This window comes from Haplochromis burtoni, unplaced genomic scaffold (assembly GCF_018398535.1).
Source record: "Haplochromis burtoni strain Fernald_Lab_line unplaced genomic scaffold, NCSU_Asbu1 Contig_72, whole genome shotgun sequence".
NCBI lineage: Eukaryota > Metazoa > Chordata > Actinopteri > Cichliformes > Cichlidae > Haplochromis > Haplochromis burtoni.
In genome coordinates, this window is record NW_024582433.1 from 2,018,297 (window position 1) to 2,043,601 (window position 25,305).

Consider the following 25,305-nt stretch of genomic DNA (forward strand, 5'->3'; position numbering starts at 1 on the left):
CCAGCCTCATGCCTCGTCAGCTCGGGGGCCCGAGGGGCCCGTCCAGCTACCAGCAGCTTCATCCACCTTCTGCAGCAGCAGTTTCTTCCGCGTCGCCTGGTCCAGCTTTAGCTTCGCTGTCGCCTGGTCCAGCGGCAGCCTCTTCCGCCTCGCCTGGTCCAGCCTCCGCATCAGCTTTAGCGTCGCCTGGTCCGGCCTCCGCTTCTTCAGCGTCGCCTGGTCTGGCCTCTGCGTCTGCCTCGCCTGGCCCTGCGGTTGTTGCACCACCGACCAAGGTACGTCCAGTACCTCAGCATTGCTGGCCACTTTCTGGGCCACCAGCCGGATGCCATCACCGTCGTGGGCAATCTCCGGACTGGCTTCGTCTACGTTGCCGCCGTTGCCGTCCGCACGGTCGGCCTCCGGACTTCTGTCACAGCCGCCACCGCCTTCCGCGTGGTCGGCCTCCAGATTTCCTTCGCCTGTATCGCCGCCACTGCCTTCCGCGTGGTCTGCCTCCGGAGATGAATTGTTGTAGTCTCCTGAGTTGTTAGCCTCTGGGCCGGCCTCCTGAACTATGTTTTGGGACCCTGTTCATGGACTCCAGTATGTATGTTTGTGTTTTGGACATTCGTTTGGATCACTGGAGCTTCTTTTTGTTTGGTTTTGTCAAGTGACTCAGAGAGTAATAGTATAGATATTATACCAACTTATTCATTAAAAACAGGAAGGAGCAAAAATAGTGTTTCTTACATAATTAAAAACACATCTGAATTAGGCTTCTACATGTTGACTATCTAAAACGGTAATAAATGTATAGTTTTTAGTTGTTTTACAGTCTGTTCGATTCAAATTCATGATTTATTATCTAGTGTCCAGCTCATTAAAGTCTCACCCCACTCTGTATACAGAAGATAGCATTTTGATTAGCCCACTTACTTGCATAAACAAACACAACATAGACGTTTGAAGGTAGTACATGGTGACGAAAGCTGAAAGCCCAACAAGTAAATTTAGACATTATAAAGAATGATTTTCTACCCGGACAAATAAAGTCTGGCTGAACACATGCGACTTTTACTATCTGACTTTTTGGTATCAATGAGTTTTCACATAAATAATGTTAGATTATCCAGTACATTGTTTGTTTTCTGAAATTACATTTTCTGGAATGTGGCTCCAACTTTTTGTAGAGCATTTTAGTCTGCAATGAAACATTAGGGCCCTAGAAGCCTTGGTAATGATCAAGTATAAAGCCAATACCATTAGAGGTCTTATCAGGGCCTTGATTAAGACAAGTGGAGTTGCCTGCAAAAAAAGTGTCCTCAGACGTAATTCAGACGTAAGCTGTGCTCTTATCACAGAAAAACAACACTGCTGAGAATGTCTAAGCAAAGATACCAGTGTTACAAAGTAAACTGCTTGGGCCCTTAATATTGGTGTTTGTTAGTGGAAGCAGGACTTCTACAGATAAACATTATTGTTGTCCTCACAGATTCTTACTTAACTCTGTTTTTAATCAGCTCTCCAAAAAAACTTGGTTCATGAATTTTTTTTACCCCACAGGAGAGTGGGACTTTATTGTAGCTTTAGAGGCTGAATTATATATAAATCCACCAGCCTCTTTAATAAGCACATGTTGTTAGTACCTGGTTGGAACCCCATCTGCCTTCAGAATTGTCTTAATTCTTTGTGGTACAGATTCAACAAGGTTTCGGAAATCTTCCTCAGAGATTTTGGTCCATAGAGATTGAAAATGTGACGTCACTCAGGGGTAAAACCGCAAAGAATTCTGGGAACTCGTGGCAAGAGGTACTAGCGCACGCAGGCTTTCAATTGAAATCAGTTATACAGCGATAAAAAGAAACACAAAAAATGGCAAGAAGCTGTTGTATTATTAACTGCAATAGCCGGTCGCATGACAGCCACAGGAAGCCGACGGGTAAAGAGATCGGTTGTTATCGGATTACGTCGTTGAAGAGAAATTGTTCGAGCCGTGTTTCCGAAGTAACAAAGAGGCGACGGGTGGCCTGTATTGCAGCCATTCAAAGACCAAATATAACATCCCAGAACCCTCCAGCTCACAGGTTAGTCTGCTCCAAGCATTCCCACACAGGTCAGTCTGCTGTTGTAGTTAATGCGTCATTTTTCTTAACATAATTAGTGATATAGGTTACAAGCAAGTCTGGCGCTGAACAGAAATTGTCGCGCTATGCTCCTTTGTTTATTGTGCATAAATAGTGAATTGTCCTGACACAATATTGCGTTTCGCTTCTGTTATTATGGTACATTGACAAAAACATATACTTTTATTCACAGGATAAAACAGTTGTTTTGTATCACTAATTGTCCAGTGCGATTACAGCATACAATATTATTGTCACTGCTACATTTCTGTAATGCGTACCAGAAATTATTTCCACTACTAATTAATTACCGTTGAGCTCAAAGGTCCTATTAATAAACGGTTAACAAATGTGTATTTATGAAGACGATTTGTGAGACTGGTAAACTTATGATACGTACGATGGTCTTTACTTTCTACACGGTGCATTTCAAGTTCCTGTACCCATCCATCGATAAACTGTTCCTGGGCTTGTTGCAGTGACCTGAAGTTACTAAACTTCATGAGTGTATGCACTCACTCCAAGAATGTATAATTATAAATCTGAGCGTGGTGAAAGTTGGGCAGCACGCTAACGTATTTTGTCCCTCTGTGTGCTCGTAAGGGTCTGACCCTTTCACTGGTTTGATTTTTTTCCTCGTATCTTTTCTTTGACTTTTCATCAAGTCTGTCTTTGTACGGACCGGCATTGTTCTCCTTCGTTTTGTACATACCTTTTTGAGGGCAAAGAAAAAGCAAGAATTTATTGGAACCGAAGAATGAACGTTTTGCGGTGCTGCAAATGCTTGCATTTGATGCGGTACTTGGATTGTTTTGCCACGAGTTCACGGCATGCAATGCGCGAAAGTCACGTGGTCTGTCAATCTCTATATTGACACGATCACATCCGTGATGTGAATCTCCCTTTCCACTACATCCCAAAGGTGCTCTGTTAGATTGGGATCTGGTGACAATGGAGGCTGTTTAAATACAGAAAACTCATTGTCATGTTCAAATAAGCAGTTTAAGATGATTTAATAAGATGAACTTTGCAACATGGCCCACTATCCTGCTGAAAGCAACTATCAGAAGATGGGCACACAGATGTGCCAACCAGTGCGGTCTTCTGCTGCTGTAGACCATCTGCTTCAAGGTTCGACAACAACCGTGCCATGTTCTAAGTAAATCACCTTTCTTCCTCATTCTGATGCTTGGTTTCAACTTCAGCAGATCATCGTGGCCATGTCTACATGCCTAAATCTACTGAGCTGCTGCCATTTGATTAGCTGATTACATATTTGCCCTAATAAGCAGTTGTACCTAACAAAGTGGGTTTATATTAATGTGCATAGAGCACAGATAATTGATTAGTTTATTGATTAGTGAAGACAAGACACCAGGGCACCATGACTCTTGATTACACCATGAACAAACCACTCTCTGGTTAAGTGCTATTGGTAAAGCTACAGTATTCAAAATAATATAAAAATAATAAATTAAATAATCACTTTTACTACACATTTCTACCTACAGAAAAATAATAAGAGCAAAATTGCTGAGATGCAGTTTTAACTGAATTTTATTTAATCTTAGATGCTCAGGTACTGCAAAATTACTACTGCAATTGTGTTGAATTTGTTCTTTGAATTTAAAAATGCTGTTTCTTAAAACCTCTGATCGTGACTGAGAACATTACAGAATGGAAGCATCTGCAGTGTTGACAATAAGTATGCAACCCTGGTTAAGTCAGTCCAGCTGTTGCTGAGGAGAAAGTAACAAAAATGTACCCACTAAAACAAAAATAATATATGTAGTAGGAAGTGTGCCCTATCCGGGGAGGATGTGGAATTGCTGGTATTTGCCTATTGTTGTTTTGTTAAGCTGAAAATATAATCACAACATAGTGCTTAATGGAAGGTTTTTAAACTCTATGGTAATGGAAAAAAATGAACATCATAAAAATGAGACAAATCGATTTAGTTGCAATAAATTATGATTTGAAACCCAGAAATGTGCCAGAGAATGACATACAAATTTAAATGAGTATGCTCTCTTGGTGACATACTGCAATCTCTGATGACGTTTGAATTTTAATAATGACAACTTATAATAACCTTTAAATCAGTGTTAGCTGAGCTTACAGGACTATATGCAGTCCTGTGAAACTAAGCAAACCCCATGCTTCAGTAGCTTGACAAACCACCTTTAGCAGCAATAACTTGAAGAAATTGCTTCTGTGTGACCTTATCAGTCTTTCACTTTGTTGCAGAGAAATTTTCTTCCCTCCCTTATTTACAGCATTGATTCAGTTTATTAAAATCTGCAGGCATTCTTTTATGCATAACTCTTTATTTAAGGTCATTCCACAGCATTTCAATTGGGTTGACTTCTAGAGTTTGACTGGAGCACTGTAACGTGCGAGTTTAATTTGTATTTTTTTGTTTTTTTTAGATATATGCCCAGATCAAATGGTTAAAAAACAGGCCTTTTTCATCAGACCTCGACTACCTTGAATGACTAGTAATATTGTTTTTCACCAAAAGCGGCACTGTGCATTAGGGCCAGACAACCGTGGCCTGAGGTGTTCAAAAAAACTTGTTCAGTTTTTCTCTAATTGAACTGTCATAAACTTTAGTCTGTCTCAATGTGACAGACTGGTGGCCTGTGTGCCTCCCCTCTCACTCTATGGCAGCTGGGATAGGCTCCAATTCAATTTTAATTATACAGCACCAAATCACAACAGTAGTCGCCTCAAGGCACTTTATAGTGTAAGGTAGACCCTACAATAATACATACAGAGAAAAAATCCAACAGCCCCCTATGAGCAAGCACTTTGGCGACAGTGGGAAGGAAAAATTCCCTTTAAACAGGAAGAAACCTCGAGCAGAACCAGGCTCAGGGAGGGGTGGCTGTGACCGGTTAGGTAGAAAAAAAGAAGACAGGATATGTGAGGTGAGGTGACGTGATGGTGGTGCTTAAACACAAGGCTGCAGCAATATTTCACGTCGAGAGATAACAATCCTCAGCACAAAGTGTCCTTTCTCCTTCATGTGCATTCAAAGGACAAAAAATACACACTTTCAAGGTTTGAAAAGTTCCAAAGTTTGGACCAAGGAGACAAATGATTTGAGTGAGAAATAGAGGAGGCCAACTTTGTCCACTGGGAACAACTATTATTGAACATAAGAGGTGGCCTCCAACACCAACTATCAGCTACTTGAAAGGCAGTCTTGAGATCACTTCCCAGGCATTTCAACCCCTACTCACACCTCGAACATGTGACCCTTAATATCTCACACAATGGCACAGTGAGGCAATGGCTTACAAAGGATTCACACCTTGATTCCTGTGACTGCAATGACCAATGGCTTAATTCACACCTTGGCTCATGTGACCCCTCACGATTCACATGATGACTGGGGAGTAAATAACTCTCAGGATCACCTCCAAAGAGGACAAAATTATAATGGATGAATTACTTGGAACTCCCCATCAGTTTTTGGAGCTGAGGAAGCCTCTCAGATTAGAAGTGAAATGTCTTCAAACATCTTGAAACATATTCAAGCATTTAGGACTAAAATGATCTGGATGATACAACCAGGAGACTGTGACTCATGTTACATTTGGAAAGTTGAACCAGCCTTAAAATTTCTTTCACTCACTGTCTGGTTATGTTTAAGTATTCAAAGTTTTTTGGTTTAGTTAAGGCACTAAGAAATACAAGGTTACTGGTTACTTTAAACCTAAATGGTGAGAAATGATCCTATCAAGTGTGTGAAACTTTGACACTACAGGGGTCTTTTTCAAGCATGAGTCACACAGTACACCTTGTAGTTATCTATGAAACACAGAAAAATAGCTTTTTGACAGAAGCCATATTTGACACCCTGTGGATGAAAACAGGCTGAATAAGCTTAGATTATTAGATTCCTGAAAGTAGCCACCATTTGCTTTTTTGACAGCGCTGCAAGCCCTTGGCCTTCTCTCGATGAGCTTCATGATGTAGTCACCTGTCAGGGTGCCTTGTCAGGGTTCATTTGTGGAATTTCTTGCCTTATTAATGGGGTTTGGACCATCAGTTGTGTTGTGCAGAAGTCAGGTTAGTACAGTAAAGAGTAAAGAGGAACGGCAGTCTATCATTACTTCAAGAACTTTGAATGTGTCCCCAAGTGCATTCACAAAAACCATCAAACACTACAACAAAACTGGCTCACATGAGGAAAGGAAGACCAAGAGTCACCTCTGCTACTGGCGATAAATTCATCAGTCCAAGTCATCAGCCTCGGAAATCGCAAGTTAGCAGCACCTCAGATAAATGCCACACAGCGTTCCGGTAGCAGACACATCTCCACATCAACTGTTCAGAGGACACTAATAATGCATGAATCAGGCCTTTATAGTCAAATAGCTGCAAAGAAACCACTACTAAGGAAAAGCAACAAGCATTAGAGCTTTGTTGTTCCAAGAAACACAAGGAATGGACATTAGACCAGGGGGAAATCTGTGCTTTGGTCTGATGAGTCGAAATCTGAGATCTTTGGTTCCACCCACCGTGTCTTTGTGCGGTGCAGAAAAGGTGAATATTTATTTGTCAAACAGGACAATGACCCCAAACACACCTCTAGGCTGTGTAAGAGCTATTTGACCAAGAAGGAAAGTGATGGAGTGCTGCGCCAAATGGCCTGGCCTCCACAGTCCTAAACCCAATCGAAATGGTTTGGGATTCTTCTTTAAAGAATCTAGCATATAAAACATGTTTTGAGCTATTTAACACTTTTACATAATTCCATACGTGTTCATTCATAGTATGGATTATGTAAACAATATACAAAGTTCATTTAGCAAATAAAAGAAGAAAAAAAAGATACAAATTAAAGCTAATATATTTCAATATTACTTCACCTGTAGTGATTCAGTTACATATCGAAAAGGAGTGGGAAGAAGTACACACTTATTTAATCCCACTCTTTGCCATAAGTTATCAGTCTATATTTAATCAGCTTCCTTACTGATATAATCTGCAGTAATAATGACGAACAGATTTCTAATATAATATAGACACTACATCATATCATTATGTTTTTGTGATCCTATAACTTTACCTCCACACCAATACCTCCAGTTTCAATGAGCATAAATAAAATTTCCTAAACAGAGACATTGACTGAATTTCAATATTTTCCTTTTCTTTATCACTCATGAAGATCATTTTGTTATAACTCTTTTTGAACTGCTTTTTGTTTGGACATTGCTTCAACTCCATACTCGAACTGCTCCATAGTTTTGATGCCTTCAGTGATAATCTACAATTTAAAGAGTTATGAAAATTAAAAAAAAACAACAACATTAAATCAGAAGGTGTTTCCAAATGCTCGACTGGTATTATATACTGTAGGGTAGTGTTTTGTACATTTGCATAGCAAGCAAAAGCACCCCAGTTTGATCCTGGAAGGGGACTCAAATCCCTTTGTTGCTGCGTCAGGAAGGCCATCCGGCAAGAGAACCCGGCCAAATTAAACATGTGGAGCTACCTCTTGGCTCTTGGTGAATAATGGAGCAGCAAACAATCTAAACTTGATTTTCATTGTCATGGTGGCCTTCATTGTAAAATTCTAATTTTTTAGGGCCATTGAGAGAATATGTTTCTGCCCACTGATCTTAAGAGGCAGTGACAAACACCATTGGCTTGGTGTAGTTCAATGAGGCAGAGGGCAAAGAAGAGACTTACTTGTAGAGGCTGTCGGGTTCCAGGCACTTGAAGACCACTGAATATAGCACAGAGTGGGGATGGTCTCCACTCCTCCTCCCAGCAACAACACAGGACGAACCCAAACCAGAAAACAGATCATCCATCAAGCTCAGGACCTCACCTTATAAAGAGATAACATTGGAAGGAAAGGGAAAACAATGAAAGCACGAATTGAAGTCTGAACCAAAGAAAGGTTCTTACAAAAAGGTCACTTTGGAAATGTTATTTGGCCTGTTTTACTATTAAATATTTTGAGGGGGGAAAAAATGAACAATTGCAAACGTATCTTTCAACATTGCATTTTATCTATTGTTCCATCTATTGCGAAACAATCCCACATGTTTTGGTTCCACCACATGTTTTAACATAAGAAAAACAACAGTGCAAAACACGAGCTTAGTCATGAATGGATTTCTACATTTAGGCATGGAGCTCTTGTAACTGTGCAATTTGAATGATGTTGTTTCACCTCTGCCTGCTCAAGCCGAGGCCATAACAAATGGGACTTTTTACTGTCAGGAACCCATTCACATTACATTACAGAACTGTAAAGAGAACAGGATTTCATACACATTTTGACTTATTGTACATGCTGCTATTACACTGACACCTCCTTGAACACAGTGGTGTCTCAAAAACAGCTTACTTCACAAGCTGTGCAAGAAAAGCAATGCACAATTGTTCATTTAGACACAGGCATACACAACATCAGTTTCCAGTACTCATGGGGGTGATGGAAAAAAGGCGAGACCTGTCAAACTACTGTGGTTTAAAAGCTCTCAAATAGTTGGATTTTAAACTATTTCTACATGAGGTAAAGGGCAGCTTAATTTTAGCTTATGATACGTGTGCCAAATTATAAACACAGAGAGTCTGGCTGGTGGGGCACAAGGGGATGGTAAGAAAAGGTTGCAAGGAAGAGGAAAAAGAACTGCACGAATGAATGATTTGACCTTTTCACAGAAAGAGCTCTGTGTATAGGAGGTTGCCCCCAAACACATTCCAGCACTATTACAGGATTACTCCTCCAAAGGTCTTACCTTTCTAAACATCACTCTCAAACTGTGTTAATTTATATTGTTGTTAAAGTCCACGTGAGGCTGAAAGTAAGTTGTGAATACTGGTATCAGTTTTGTTCAAAACAACATCTCAGGGATGTTGGTGGTATGTCCTGTAGCGCACAGTTCAAATAGAAATTAAACTTTATCTTTCACCTTAAGCAACTTTCAACAATAAAAAAACTCAAATAATACCAAATACCAAATCTGTTCCATCACAGAGTCTAAAAAAATAAAAAATAATACAAAAAACACAGCATGCACAAATGTTCAGTAAAAGAAAAAAAGAAAAAAAAGGTCAGGAGAGAACTAGTAAAGAGCGAGGCTGGACAAGAAAAAAGGCAGTGAGTTTTATGATTATGTTTTATGATTTTGGATGTGGTCGTGGAGAAGAATGATGTCGTCAGTGGATGTTTTGATGATCAGGGTAAATCAAAAAGTTGAAACGCCACTAAAGTATACTTCAGAAGTTTTTGGAGAAGTTGGGGAGATTTGTCATTTTTATTTTTATTATTATTATTATTATTCTGACTTGCAAAAATCAAGTGACAGGGCTACTGACAAACTGAGAGCTTAGTCTCTGACTAGTAAGTTATTGTTTGTTGCTAAGACAAAATTCTTGTTTTTTTTATTTGCTTGGTTTAAACGACACTTTCAAAAACTTGGCAGACAACAAAAATATCTCTCTGAAGATTTGAAATAGCATATTCACACAAACCTTCTAGGACATGATTTTTGCATAAATTAAATAGTGACAAGTAAAAATAGATGAAAGGATTAAATGAAAGAGCTGTAGTAGATTACCCAGTAACTGCCATCAATTCATAACTCACTTATCTTGTATTAGAGATGCACAAGTGAGTTTTCTTAACACTTTAAGTTCTCCATGTGCCTGCATGGGTTTCCTCCAGCTACACTGGCTTCCTTGGACAGTCTAAGGATGTGCTCGGTTTACGTTAATTAATGATTTAGTAAGGTATTACTGGACATACGGTACAGAACGTATATTTAAGTAGCAGCATTTGGTATTAATTAGCTGATCAAAAAGACAAATTATTATACAATTATCAATTCAAAGAGTCACCAAAGACCATAGTGGGTATTACATAACTAATAAATATTTTAATTACTCTTACAACAAATTGTTAAACCAATGAACCTACCCTCTTTCCCTACTAATTTACAATACAATTTATGCAGCACAGCACAACACAACCTAGTCCTTTAGACTGATCCTTCATAGGAACACTGACAGTTCTGGCACCTTGAGAGTGGTGAGGAGTACTCTGAAATTTTGCTCACACCATGCAACTATAAAAAAGCAGAGCTAACAAAAATTGAAAGCATTCAGATTTTGTTCAGAATAATAAAGACAGATTACCGTGCCTGATCTCTACCTTGAAAGCAACTCTAAATTCCTTCTAACACGCTTTGAGCATCAGTAAGAGCAGAAACGTGCTATATAAATACCAGTCCACTTACAAAAGAGTTGAAGAGAACTTAAAATACACATTTGTGTTTTAGAACTTGGCCTCACAATATCAACATAAGTTAGCATACTAGTTTTGAAACACAATTTTCTAGAGATCATTACCAAAATCTACAAGAAGAATAATTTGCTGCCATAACTCATAGTGCAGGATTGGGGTCAAGCATGTGTACTTTGGTAACCCCTTGCATACCACCTTCTGTTTTAGAGAGTATGGAGAAGACGTGCATGTCTATTTTCATCTGGTATCACAGGAGAGGAAACGTGAGGAGGGTTTGTGTGTGTATGCATCCCTAGGAGTAGAGAATGGGCTGATTAACTGAATATGTTCACACGTGCAAAATGATGTATGACTCAACTGCTAAAGTGGAAGTTTTTTTTACAAGCTATTGGCACACATATTGGCGCACATGTTTGGCTGTGTCTATGCGTGTTTTTCATTTCTACTCAAGACTTTCAAATGCGATAGCTTAAAAGGGGATATCTTGTAAGTGATTTCATATCAGAATTAGGTAAAGATAATCAAAATCCAATCCATTAACAATAGAATAAGAAATGTGAGCACACCCAGAAGCAGCATTTATTGTTATGAGGGTTCCTCATGGGTAGGCCTGTGGTCCGTCAACATTTCTGTCAATACCGAAGCCAAACAGCTCACAGCTGGCAAAAATTAAGGCCCCTGAAATTCTATTACGGTAAAAGCCATTTTGCGTGTTCTCCAGCTTACATGGCGATTAAAACCTCATGGTAAATGCCAGGTGACCTTTTTAGTAAGCAGAGAGAAGAACAAATAACAGCAAATCATGGGAAAGTGACGACTTGGGCTGACTGACAGTGTACAAAAGAACCACTCTGATTCAAACATATCCTGGCCTTGTAACTATGATGTAGTTGCAAACAAGTCATGATAAGTTTATTTGTACAGACCGATATCATATACAATGTCTCAAAGAGCTTTGCTGCGCCACAACAGAAACAGTTCCTGACCCAGGCTGGCGCAAAGTCTCTGAAAAAAACAAAACAAAACAAGGAATACCCCTCTCAGAAAACTTTGGCACGTAACAACACAAAAAGGAGGAGGTAGGGAGGGCAAAAGAGGAAAAGAGAATCAAAGAGGTCCTTCCTTCACGGAAAGCATAAGTAACAGCAAGTGGAAGACACAATAACAAAAATAATTGCAGCACACAAAAACATAACTGTGGTATTATAAAGGAGTAAATGTGTATGCAGAGAAAATCTACACATGTACTATGGACTTTATATTCACGTTTATGTGCATCTTCTGAACTTGGATGTGGAAATGTGTGCACATGTGGAACGGGACATGTGGGGGTTTTCTGTCTTTAAACTAAACTTGCCATTCTGTTATGGCAGACATAGCCTTTCACATACAGTTTCTAATTCATGCACAGTCTAACTGCTTTAGCCATTAGCTGTATCTGTCTTTCTGTATATGTTTTTATTTGAATGAGAATGTATATGCAAATCGTCAAGGTGAGCTGGTTTATGGATTAGATATGTTTAGATATTTTTTCTTCAAGGAGGAAATTTGAAAGTATCAGAAGAAGAAAAAATGTAATTGGAATTGATAAATGAACTTATTCACTTACATACAAGTGAGTAATAACACTAAAGCACTTTTTTATTAAACAAGTATAAGTAGTTGCTTCAAAGTGCTGAATTTCAATAGTATAGCTTTTCATTGCAAGGATATATTGGTGTAAGTAAGGTAGGGATTAATAAGGGTAGAAAATCAAAAATAATCTATCAAAGAGATAACAAAAATTTTAGGAATGTCCAAATCGCCCATCTGCTTCAGTCTTAAAAAAGGAAAAAAAAATCTGAACCGGCTAACTCAGCAACACTAAAAAGTTTGAAAGACCACAGAAGACAACTAAAGTGCATGATGAGAGAATTATTTCCATGGTTAAGAAAAACAATTACACAACTAAGCCTTTATGAATGGAAATACAAATGGTTTACAACAAGGTGCAAACCACTGGTTACATGGATTCGACTTTGCCAAAAAACATCTAAAATGGTCTGCACAGTTCTGCAAAACGTTCTGGCCAGATGAAACCAAGATTAACTTGCACCAGATGGGAAGACAAAAGTATGAAGGAGAGAAACACTCATGATCTGAATCATACCGCATTATCTGTCAAACATGGTGCAGGGAATGTAATGGCGTGGCCATGAATGGCTCTCAGTGGAACTGGGTCACTCGTGTTTATTGATGATGTGGCTGCTGAGAGAACTATCAGGATAAATGCTAAATTGTACATAGCAAAACTGATCAGACAGCATTTCACAGTGTGAATGGATGATGACCCAAAGCATACTGCAAAAGTAACAGTATGGTTTGTGAGATAAAAAACTGAAAGGGACGCACAAACAAGCAGCAACTGAAGTTTGCTGCAAGGCGGTACTAAGTATAAAAATGTCAGTAATTCTTCAAAAGTTAATATAATCGTTTTTGTTAAACCCACTGAATTAAAGCTAAAGTTCTGCACCACTGTTACACATTGACTCTATGTCCAAAGGCAAAACTAGAAAAACTAGAAAAAACTGTCTTTGTCCTACAATCTGTTCTGCATATACCATAAAATTTAGGTGCCTAACTAACTAACTAACTAACTAACTAACTATATAAACTAAGTGTGACCTGCTCCAGCGTCTCCATATCTGGGTGCCACCACAATAACTGCACTCCAGTATTTAACTACTGCTTCAGGAGTCATCCAGCCCAACCAGCCTTCTTCACAACCAATGGTTGCCTTCTATGGCAGGCAGCTATGACCTTCTGACCACAGCTCCTAAATGAGCGTTTCTGCAACTGAGTCTTTGAAGATGGCCAACTCAGATGCTATGTCCCCCATCTCCCCTGGGATGCAATTAACTGTTCAGTAACTGCAGGGTTTACCATTTCTGTCCAGCAGTCTTTCCTGCCATCTGATCCAACTCACCACTAGTTGTTCAGCTCTGCTAATCTCTTCAACCTTGTGTCCAATCACTGACCAATGGGCTAAGTGCTTTGGTAAAATTTAAACTTGTGCTCTGCTTTAGGTCAGGCCATTCCTACAAATGACCTCTCTTCCAGTACATTATCCAAGATCCCATCCAGAATCGCCTTGCCATCCAGAGCCTTGCTCTCTGTGACTCAGTCACGCAGAGGTGACCCTCTCACGCTCCAGTGCAAATTCCATGACTGCAGCACTCAGCCAGCCAGTGGCTTGTTAGTATCCCCACAAACTCCCCGGTTCCTCTCATTATATGTAAAATCTGGATAAGGATAGAGTCCAGCCCCTCTCAGCGGTTTGTTTCCAGAACCCTTGTATAGAGGTGAGCCCAAATAAAATTAGTTGGTACCACTCCACCTAACACACTACCTTTTAAAAAAATATTTTTAAACAGATAAAAAAAAGCTGTTAGCAAGCTTGTCTTCCTGATCTGGCTCCAAGAACAGGTCCTGGTTTCCCTCACAGAGGAAGCTGCAGCATCTCAGATGCAATTCTTTTTTTTTCTTTTAATGAGACTGGTGACGTTTCATTTTACTGGAATTGTTGCTCAATATGATTCATGTTTTCTACAATCACAGTGTTGCTTTGTCAAAGTGAATATAACCTGCACAACACACTATTCGCTGAAGCTTTTCTTCCTCATTTAAGTTATTTCTTGAAAGCATTGTCTGCTGAGATGACATATTGTTGCTGAGCAGGAACTAATCCTATGGACAAACTCAGTGGAATGCTTACATCTTGATAACACATTCATTTGCAAGAGTAAAAAGAACATTACGTCAGAGCTTTACAGTTATCTGAAATTAATCAACTTCCCTCCAGCTAATAATAATTGAGTTTTCACCCAGGCCATAGTTTAATCAAAGATAAGATATCATATTTAAATGTAAAATAACATATGGGTATGAATGAAAGCATGAAGAAACAAGTTTAGCAGATGTAATGACAAAACCGATTAATTAATTATTTGATCCTCCTTTAGGATTAATTTAAATGTTTAATTGCATCCTGCCTGCCATAGTTATACAGTTCTGTTAAAGGCAGCTCTTATAGGGAGAAGGTCAAATGAGGTTACAGCTAGATGACAAAGTGGCATGCAAACTGAAAATCGTTTCATGTACACAAGCCTTGACTTCCTACTGTTGAAAAAATTTGATCTGACTTGAGCTATTAAAGATATGCGATATCACGTGCTCTGGATGTTTATCAGATTCTTTATTTTTGTTTGTTTCCTTTTCAGAACGATGTGGCACACTGGCTATGACTACCCGTGAATTAAAATCTGTTAGGCAGTGACCTTACCTTACCTTTTCTACATAGCAAGAAATTGGCTCAGAAGGGGTTGCTTTCTTACAGACTAATGGCCTCGTAGGGCCATCTGTACCACGTCTGGTCATTTTTATTGCTTTTGGCTTTGCTTTGTCCTTTTGGCACTCCTGCTGAATCTGAATTAAGACAAGAGGTGTCAGTACTGACAGGCTGTTTGGTTGTTGTGCTGCACTGTTTGAAGAATTGATTTGCAGTGCCATCTTTTACCTGACAAGGAGAATAGTGTGAACTCATGGCATTAACTAGTGCTGTTATACAACACTGTGAGGAGACTTGTGTAGGGAGGCATTAAACTAAAACCACTTGTGTCAGCAAACACAGTGGCCAGCACGGGCATTGTGTTTCTGGACATTGACGCTTAGTGAGATTTGACTGAGTATACATGAAAAATGGAAATATTTTTAGAGTAGAGATGAATGACAATTTTAACTTTTTTTTTTCCTTTTTTTCCTTTTTTTCCTTTTTATTCTCAAAAGGCAACACGGGCAATGGAAAAAAAAGAGGGAATATTTTCTATTGTGAATGAAGCTTGATGTGTGAGCTTCATGTGTAAGTGTTTGAATGATCTATTTATAATTCTTATAACTTTTTTTATAGCACATAAACTGCTTTGTATGTGTCCCTATACTGCTAAACGTACACAATGTATGGAATTGATAGGGAACAACAAAGTATACATAATAATTTTGATTTACTCCTCTACACAATCACAACTAATATTCACACAAGCCACTAACATCCAATTTCCCAGATATAAATATCCCATGATGTCACTGGCATTGATCCAAGTCCAAGACTGAGTTATTTTACCATCAAAACTTTGGCTTCCACAGGGGTTCCATTTATTTGTATCATCGCTTTAACAATTTATTTTCCATGATCAGTGTATCTTATTTTGTTTCATTAAGTTTGTCTCCCAATAGCAGTGTTTTTCTTTTTTTGAGATGTTCATCCCGCTCAGGTTCTTCACTTGTCTTAGTAGCACAGTCTTGTGCTATTAACAACCCTAACAGGAACTGTTGGTGTCTATTCAGGGTGGGGTGTGTTGGCTACGACAGTGATACATTTAATTGCAATTTTCTTGCTTTAAACGGACTTAATAAGTTGCCATTTCTTTTTTTTTTCCAGCTCTTGCGTCATGGCACTCTCAGCTCTACTTCCAGCCATTTCATCTGCATAAGTTCGGTGTGTAGATTAAACATTGTTTATTGTTCCAGGTCATTGAGCTTTCCTTCCTTTAAGTAGTTATCTTGCCTTTCTCTTTAACGATATGTTTTTGTTGCAAGATGGGAATCAAAACCATGATTCTCCTTCATGCTCCTCTTTCTCAGAATGTTAGCTTTCTACTGTGTCTCTTCCTATATAACACCATACAGTCCAACAAAAACAATTGCCCACCTAAATCAGCATTTCCCTCTCATTTTGTCAATATTGTGTCAATATTGAAATTACAACACTGATTTTAAAAAAACCTTTGTATAAAGAATATCTTACACGATTTTATAGTGTTTGATATCACATTTAGATAATGCATACTGTAAATGATGTCAGTTTACCTGTAAATTTACATGTAAATATAAACAGACTCAGGGCCTATAGCTTGACTTTATTTGGAGCACAAACACGATGGTAACCAAATTGTCCAGTCAGTGATTATAATAGCTGCAAAAAAATCTCAGCAGGCTTGCTTGTAGTCTTTCCTTGATAAGCATGGGTTTCTATTCAGAGTGCATATTTATTTCTACCATTTTGTGCCTGCATATGCCCCAAATTTGCAAAAACAACTAATCAATCCTAATTTAATGCATAAATGCATTTTAAAATTGATTTTTTCGTCGCCACCAAATTCAACAAAGATCAAGCCCAGGCACAAACTGTGTCAAACAGACAAATATCTCATTATAAATAATGGGGACAAAACAGCCTGCAACAAACAATGATGAATGAAAAGGAAGGAACTGAGAGGCAGCATCCTTATCTTGTCTTAGTAATAATTCCATAATTCCAGTGCACTTCCATTAGCGAGAGTTTGGGGACATTGAATGATTGTTGTAATTAATGAGAGATGGAGAGACCTGTGGCGAAGACAGAGAGACTAACAATATGTGTGTGAAGAGGCAAAATGGGAAAGGAAGCAAAAAGGGAAAGGGACTGCAGAAAGCCCTTGGCCCCCTGCCTGCAATCTGCAATCTGCTGATGGCGAAGCTCGTGACGAGGAGGTGCACAGCGTCCATTTTTAGCGATGAGGTCATCTTTAATTAACAAAACAAAGAGAGTCAGCTGTGTCACTCCAATCTGTTATCTGCAACCATGCTCAAGGACACCCTTTATCTCCATATAATTCAATCTCTTTGAATGAGGGCTTATCGACGCATTGGGGTGCATTCTTGGTCTCAACCAATGATGGAGCTGTCACATAAACAGGGGAGGGGGATACCACTAGCTCTGATCACATAAAAAAGGGCGACATGAGGAAAGAGGATAGGTATGTAGAAGTACGAGACATGTGATAATAGATGTAAGCAAAGCCGTGGAGCATCCCTGTGTTATTTATCCCAATAAGCTGGCTGGTTAAGCTAGAAGGAGGAAACTGGAACTAAAAAAAGGGCAAAGATCAAATGGCTAATCCATTTCTGAGTCCAACAGTGCCAGCGTGAGGTGACATCATTGCTGTGTAACCCTTAGTCCTGCTGCTGTCTGGTTTCTCTCTCCTCCAGCTTGTGCTCTGTCTTATTCTTTCCTCGTTGTCTTCTCTTTTTTTGTATCTGCGTCTCTCAGAGAGACTTTCCACATTTTCAGACAATCTCTTCTGTTTTTGTGTGCGCGTGTTCCTGTCAGTCCTGTAATTGTTCCAGTCTGCCATGCCCTCTGAGATTTTTTTTTTTCATGCCACAAAATCAGGTGTCACACAGCAGTGACGCAACACACAGACTCACAGGTTTTTAATTAGCACCAAGTGTGTGTGCATTTGTGCGAGGGTTGCGGGAAGCACAGTGCTACGCTTATGAACGCGCTCACAAAAAAAGTGTCACATCAGCACAACTGTGATTTAAGGACAAGCGACTGAAATTAGCAGCTGAGAAGATAATGCAGGAATGGTACAAATGTGATGATGGAAACCAAACCGTCTGTGTTTAGCCAAAAAAAGAGGCACTAGTAAGATTTTTCTTTTCCCTTCTTTGTTTGTGCTTCACTTTTTTTTAAAGAACTCCCAGGGAGATCGACAAGAAACATAGCTGAGAAACAAGAACATCATATTGCAAATATGTCACTATTTATTCCCACACTTTCAAAACACTGTCTTGCATCATTTTGCAAAAAAAAAAAAAAAAAAAGTTTAGCAGGCTGAGTTTCGGGCTTTGGTGCCACATAGCTTAAATGAAACCAGGTCAGTTCCTTACCATCCTTATCCTTCTTAACAAATATCATAAAAGTATCACCTTAATTACTTTACCATTACTTCAGGCACAAGTTAAAATGGATGTGCCTTCAGTATAGAGTATACAGTATACTAATTCTCTGTCACTCTATCACTGTGTCAACGTTTGGTTGTATTAAAACTAGACTTTCTAGTGTTTTAATAGTTTATGCAAAATCTCTTACGATCTGTGATTATCTTATTTTTCACATCTGGTTTGACCCATTAGTGCTGTGCTGACTTCTTTGTGAACACTGCCTCTGCATTGGTGTGCCATCTAGAGGCTTGAGCCTGAGTCTGAAGTCAATGATTTAAACACATCCATTCCTGATCAGGAGAGTAAATAATATTTAGAGGCAGGAGGGCTATTCCCTATATTAGTTTACCCTTAGCCATATTATACTGACGGATTTTAATGGCGCTATCACCCCATATTCAGATGGAAGATTAAAACAGAAATAGTGTTTTAACCAAAACAAAAAGTGCCACTAATGTTCAGGGATTTCCTCAAATTTGATTCTGTTTCTAACAGATAATATGAGTAGTTAATTGCTTTCTGTGGCGGTCACCAGAGGTCACAGAGATATCCATTTTAATTTGACTGCCCATCAGGATCATTTTTCATGTTTAGAGGTTGCCCATTAAAACCTTTTTATCTTTGTAACAGATGTTGTGCACAAGGCACACAAGTGTAGAATTCCCTGTTCCAGTCGTTATTAACTCCTCGCTTCACTTGCCTACATGCTATATTTTACAATAAGATAGACATTTTCTAACATAAGTTGCGTATCTGTAAGTTGTGACACAATTCTTTGGAAGCCCCTGAAGGAAAACATGGCTCACCGGTTGAGAGTTGACTTTACAAAGATGCTTTGACTGTCAATTTCCTTGAAATATAAATAACTGATAATTCAAAGGCACTCTTTCCACCATCTTGGCTTGTACCCCAGTCTGGCAGGGTGAAAGCGCGCTGCTGTAAAGACAAACGCTGGGCCAGATTTATAACACAAGACAAATCAAGAGCATCACTGCAAAATGAAGCGCTGCACTGTCATTTCTTTTATCTTGTATGTTTTATTTTCATACTCATCAGAAGTGAAAATAATAACTGGAAAATTGTATTAACTGCAGAGCCCTATACTCTACAACAGTATTTTTTGATTCTGATTGGTGCATCACTGTGGATGCATTTTGCATGGCGGCGTCTCTGTTAACACACTGCAGATACACATTCTGGGGACGGGATTCCCCAGTAATCGCTCAGAACTATAAGAATTCTCTTTTGCATGCCAGTATAGTCTGACTGGAATAGGTAGTTGGAGCAAAAACAACACAATATTTCAAATTACTTCTACAGCAATGTGTCACCTCTCAAGTTATTTAAACCACACGTTTCCCAACTTCTACTGTAGCAATATAAACTCTGGGTTCCAGCTAACATTTCCCGTTTTACTATGTGCAAACTGGAGGCTTTTGAGAATAGCACAGAGGTATCTACTATGGACGTGATTGTATTTAAGCCCTTAGGGTTGCTAGTACAGCGTTGTCCACATAAACAACAAGATAAATGCACTAAGGGCTCATCTGCTATCCTTACTACTCATGATTTGTGAGGGACCAGGGTGAAGCCTTAAAAAAAAGTGACAAATTTTCAAAAAGTACTGATAAGTAGGATAAGCTAAGAAAATTGGTTCCTAATGGCTTGTACAGATGTGGTTAGAATGGCTAACGTTACAAAATAAATGCTTCTTGGAGGAAAAGGAGTGAACGGAGACAAATGGCAACAAATGATATATATAAAAAGTGCAAATAAACTCAGTTGTGGGCTGTTTCTCAGGCCCCGATGAAAGTTTTAAGGTTGCAGGAAGACATGCTATTGACAGACTTCATACATCGCATTGTATTTTGTTACCTGCTTTTATTTTTAAGGCCTTTTTTGTTTATAATAGTTAGTACAACAGCCCTACCATATGTAAAAATAATATTGTCTTTTCCTGGATTCACAGCCAAATACAGTGCAAGTAGAGCAGGCTAAGAAAAAGAAATTAGGGAGAGGCATAGAAGTGGCATAAGAAACAAGAAGTCAGGGAGCTAACGTGGCTGGTTCTTACGCCACCAACCGTACTGATGGAGGGTTTATAACTGAATAAGGCACTTCCAAAGAACACACTCAAACTTTGACATGAAATTTCCAGTAAACACAGATCCCCTTTACCAATTATGAGGTAACTGAGGTGTAGAATCAATACGCATCACCAGGCAAGACGGAGTCACATCAGAAACATTTATGAATATTAGCTTGGAGGAAGAGAGCTTTCACTGTAAAGATTTTCAAGGACTTTATGATTGCATCTATTCATGCAGGAAGTTGTTAAGGATGAAAAACCTAAGCCAAAAGGGTGGCACATTACGTCATTCAAATCAGCTTATTTAACCCCAGCTTGTTGAAAAAAGCATTTGAAAAATAAAAGCGAGTCTTCCTCTTTAGCGATGACTGGAGCGATGACTGAATTTACTTTTTTCTTCTTCTTTTTTTTCCCCCAAGTGTTATCCCCACACATTTCAGCTGAGGTGTGTGACTTACTCTGCTGATGTCTAACGGATAAATATGTGAGTGCAGCTTTAATTTGTATCACAAATCATGTAAAAGCAGGTTGCACATGCCGGTTTCCAGTGGATAACATCGGCCCTCTCACAATCAGAGAAGCCAAATCTGTGGACTTATTTATGTCCTGTGACTGACCTGAACAATAGAGGGACACGGTCTTTTCTCCTGTCCTCGTCTAGACAGCAATAACATAGAAACATGGCTTTGTGAATCCAATAAAGACTGCATCCAAGTGTCTGCATCTTCACACTCTTTCTGTCTGCCATCTGTATGAGTGTGCATATGGCTGTGTGTGCTCTGGATGTGTGACTCATACTCAGCATGGCTGAGTGTCTGTTTGAAGCCGTCTATATTTCTTTTATGTCAGACGCCAGCCTGTAGCAGTGTTTCAGCTTTGAATGGATGCAGATGCATCCTCAAGTTCCATTAACCCTCTCAAGGCAGGCGTTGCAGATTTGCAACAGTTAAAAGCTAACAACCTGATTACCCCACATACATATTTTATGAGTTTGTTTTACTCAGAAGTACCACTGCAGGTATTCTTTTGTGCATTAGCAACAAAAATTTAATTTGAGCCTGAGAGGGTTAATGCTGGCTTCGGCTATACCCCATCTCCTGGATGAAGGTACTGCTATTACTACTGATTAAGTAGGATGCGGTCATGCTCATCCCTCTCTACCATACATTGTTATTAGTGTTTTATCTAGCTTTTTGTTTCCAGTAATACCGAGAAACAACTGTTATTTGTATGTTTTATGTTTACATTTCTGAACACCATAGGTGTCCTGTAATTTATCATGGAAGAGCCAAATGCTTCAAAGAGCACTTTTATAATAAACTAGTCCCTTATTCAACATTCAAATATAAAAATACAAAAAGTCACATCTTCCATAATATTCCCTCTTTAACACATGAAAAGTGAATATCACCTCACACTGCTTTATAGTGCCAACTGTCATCCCTGACTTAAGCTTTGGATCAGGATTTTTCCCTAGAATGGTCAAACATGGTTTTACTGTAATTCAGCCGAATAATCCTAGAGTGTACCCACCCTAAGATGTTGGAGAAGCTTGACTACGAGCTCAGTGGTTCATATCGTCACACAGTCTCGGAAAATGTGAACGGGGAAAATGAAGCAGAAACACTTGTTTCCAGAAAACCACCAAGATGCCCTCAAGCAAAAGGTTTATCCCCCAAACTGCTGCTTGGCCAACGAAAGCTGGCCTTAGTGGCAGCTGCCATAAGGAAATCTGTCAATGTGCATTTGTCTGTGAAAGGCAGGAGGAGCTGAGAAAAAAATATAGCACTGAGGAATGGCTCGGCTTTAAAACATATTGCACTTTTTATACACAAGGTGAGTATTGTATAGTGCTCAGCTGGACGTTTTTTTAATTTCAGCTTTTGGTTTCACAATTTGTTTCCCAGTAAATGCTTCTGAAATTCTTCTTAAATAAATAAAGTCCAATAACTTCAAAATACATAAGTGTGAGAAAACGGCAGTTCTTGAAAAACATGCTCCTTTATTTGTTGAGCTCAGAGAACTGGATCTCTTGATTTTAAGAGGCAGCCTTTACAGTTAGGTCCATAACTATTTGCACAATGAAACCAATTTTGTAATTTTGCCTCTGTACACCATCACAGTGGGTTTTAAATCAAATTAATCAAGGTGTGATTGAAGTGCTGGATTTTAGCTTTAATTTAAGGGAATTGACAAACGTATTGCTTTAACTGTTTAGGAAGTTCAGCTATACAGTCCGTCAAATTTAGAGGCTCCACGTGTAATTGGCCTAACATCATTTTAAATAAATCATTTGCAGTCAGTAACAGCAGGCAGTCTTGAACCCCTGGAAATCATCAAACGCTGCATCTCCTGTTTTGAGAAGATTCCAGAGATTTTCTACTGCAAAACTTGCTCTATTGGGTTGAGATCAGTTGACTGACTTAAGCAATGAAGAATATCACCAAACTTTGCATGGAGAAACTCTTGGCCTGCTTTAGCAGTACGCTTTGGGACGCTATCCATTTGCGCCATCTGATCAGTTTTGCAGAACGGAGCTGAGTCTGAGCAGAGATTATTTCTCTCTAAACTTCGCAATTCATCCTGCTACTTGTATCAGCAATCACGTCATTATTAAAAACCAGTGGCTTGGTTCCACCGTCTGCTATACATGCCCATGCCATAACAGCGCCTGCATCATGTTTGACAGATAATGTGATATGCTTCAGATAATGAGCTGTTTCTCTTTATTCTCCATACTTTTCTTTCCCGTCATTTTGTAACAAGTTAATCTTGATTTCATGTGTCCAAAGATTGTTTTAACATTTTTTAAATATATACTTTTTTCCTCCCTGAACTTGGCAGGCTCAGTTAGAAAAGTCAAATCTGGTCTTTCTGCTTTTGAGTATAATCTGCGAATTGTACATTGTCGTAAACCCTCTGTATTTATTTCATTTCTCGATTGCAGACTTTGACATTGATGTCTTCTTGAGGGTTTTCTTGACTTTGCTAAAGTTGTGAAGATGTTTTTCTTAACCAAGGAAAGAATTATGCAATGATCCAATAGCTGTCTGCTGTGGTGATGCTGCAGAGCCAGCCAGCACATTGGATGTACTAGGCTGTTGATTTGGCCACTCCTAAAGTTCTCTGACAGGTTTTTTTCAGCCTAATGATGGTCTCCTTCACTTGTCTTTATTAAGAGTTGTAGTGAAAAGCTACCAAATGCGAACTGAATGCTTGGAAATGACTCCATATCATTCATTTGCTTTTTTATGTAATAAAAAGAGAATGAGTCTCATTTGGCTGCTTTTTAATCATTTTCCAATAGTACATTCAATGTAAGTCCTAAAAAGTTGATGGGATACTTTTGTTAAACCCTGATCACACCACTGATTTATTTTAAATCCACTGTTTTGGTATACAAAGGCAAAAGTGGGTCATTAGAAGTGTCATATATATTAAGTAAACATATGGAGCATGTAAGTGCACTGCTTGTCACCAAACTCCTATTTGGGTTTATACTTAACCCTTTAAGACATACCATAGAACCGAGCCATTTTTTGGAGCATTTCAAGTTGCTATACATCAATACAACCATTATAGCCCAAATTTTAATAATATGTCTGCATTAAGTGCATAGTAATTACATAAATTGCAAAAAAGTGCAATAAACTACAAAAAAATTGAAAATCGTTTTTGTTTTTTTAACATATATTTCTAGTTAGAGAAATTTAAGAGGCTTATCCCTCAAAACTGTAAATACAAAAAAGTTGCACAAACTAGTTTCCCACCACGGGAAATTTATTTTGAGTGTCTTCATAGTTTTATTTTTGAGATACACCAATTTTTATATACTGCAGGAAAAACGAAAAAATATATTATACTGCAAATTTGCAAAATAACAGCATATGCATCAAAATACAATATTTCCAGCAGTGCAATATGAGTCCTCAGCATCCCAGAAACGACACAGAAAGTCATAAAGTCAAACATAACTTTTAAAAATACAAGTATAGGCTCATAAGGCCACGATGGTAAAAAACTACATTTCCGCAAAATGACATCACTTCCTGTTTCGGGCAGGTCATGCAGGACATGCGATAGTTCACGCTGATGGACGTAGGAAGTGTTACAAACAGCTGATCGGATCGGTAAAGTGTGTTTCTGGAATATTATGTTTTTGTTGCTGCAAGTGCTTTTTATGCAGTTTTTGCAAAGCTATATGTGGAAGGAAACTGTGACCGAGGACAAGCTGATGGCATAAGATGTAAGTACAACTTCTCCGGTTTCATATGCAAAAAAAATTATTGCGCTAGCTTACGTGGTTGCAGTGCTACCGGGATTTAAAAATAGTTACGCAAAATGGAGCGTGCCCGCTCTGACCGGCTTTAAAGGGTTAAAGAAAGTTCAGAAAGAAAAAAACACAGAATAAAGTTAAAAAGACAAAAGATGAAGACAATGATTTCAATCTGCATTGTTCTCTGTTATAACATGAATTAGAGTGGTGACTGGCACATAGCAAAGTGAGTCACCCACACCATCTGCCCCTCCGTACCTCACCTCTGCCAGCATGGCTCTGTCTAGCTATCTGTGCCCTCTCTTTCTCTGGTGCCCACGCTTCATTAGCTCCTCCCCTGGATGATGGATGGCCTGTCCGTGCATCCCAGTGTCTAAAGCCAGACCATCTCATTTCTCCAATATTATTAAATCTTGCCCTTTTCCCTGACTCACCCCAACTCCCGTCACTACCATGACCATTCCCCTATCCCCACAGTGCAGCGGTCAGTACCATTTACGTCCCTGATAAATTGTCCTACGTCATCTTCTCCCATCCTCAGTCTGAACTCCCACGCCTGTTCTGTATCCAGACAAAAGCTTTAAACTCATTCACTGCAAATGTAAGTTTAATTCTTCTTATTTGAGTCTTCTAATCAACTCATTAAACATCTTTATTCTTGTATCTGTCAGTGAAATCTCTCATCTTCCTTTCCGACATCGCTTCATCACCATTCTGAAAAAAAGGAGTCTCTCACTCCAGCTTGACCTAAAGCATG

General features: G+C 39.0%; 1 protein-coding gene across 1 annotated transcript in view; it reads right to left on the reverse strand.

The window, feature by feature from the left end:
- The window catches only part of LOC102288892 (astrotactin-2), a 292,853-nt gene that overhangs the window by 27,656 nt on the left and 239,892 nt on the right, over nt 1-25,305 (reverse strand). Inside the window, exon 20 of the mRNA XM_005930128.3 lies at nt 7,812-7,953. Coding sequence (XP_005930190.1) covers nt 7,812-7,953 — 142 coding nt within the window. The remainder of the gene's footprint in view (nt 1-7,811; nt 7,954-25,305) is intronic.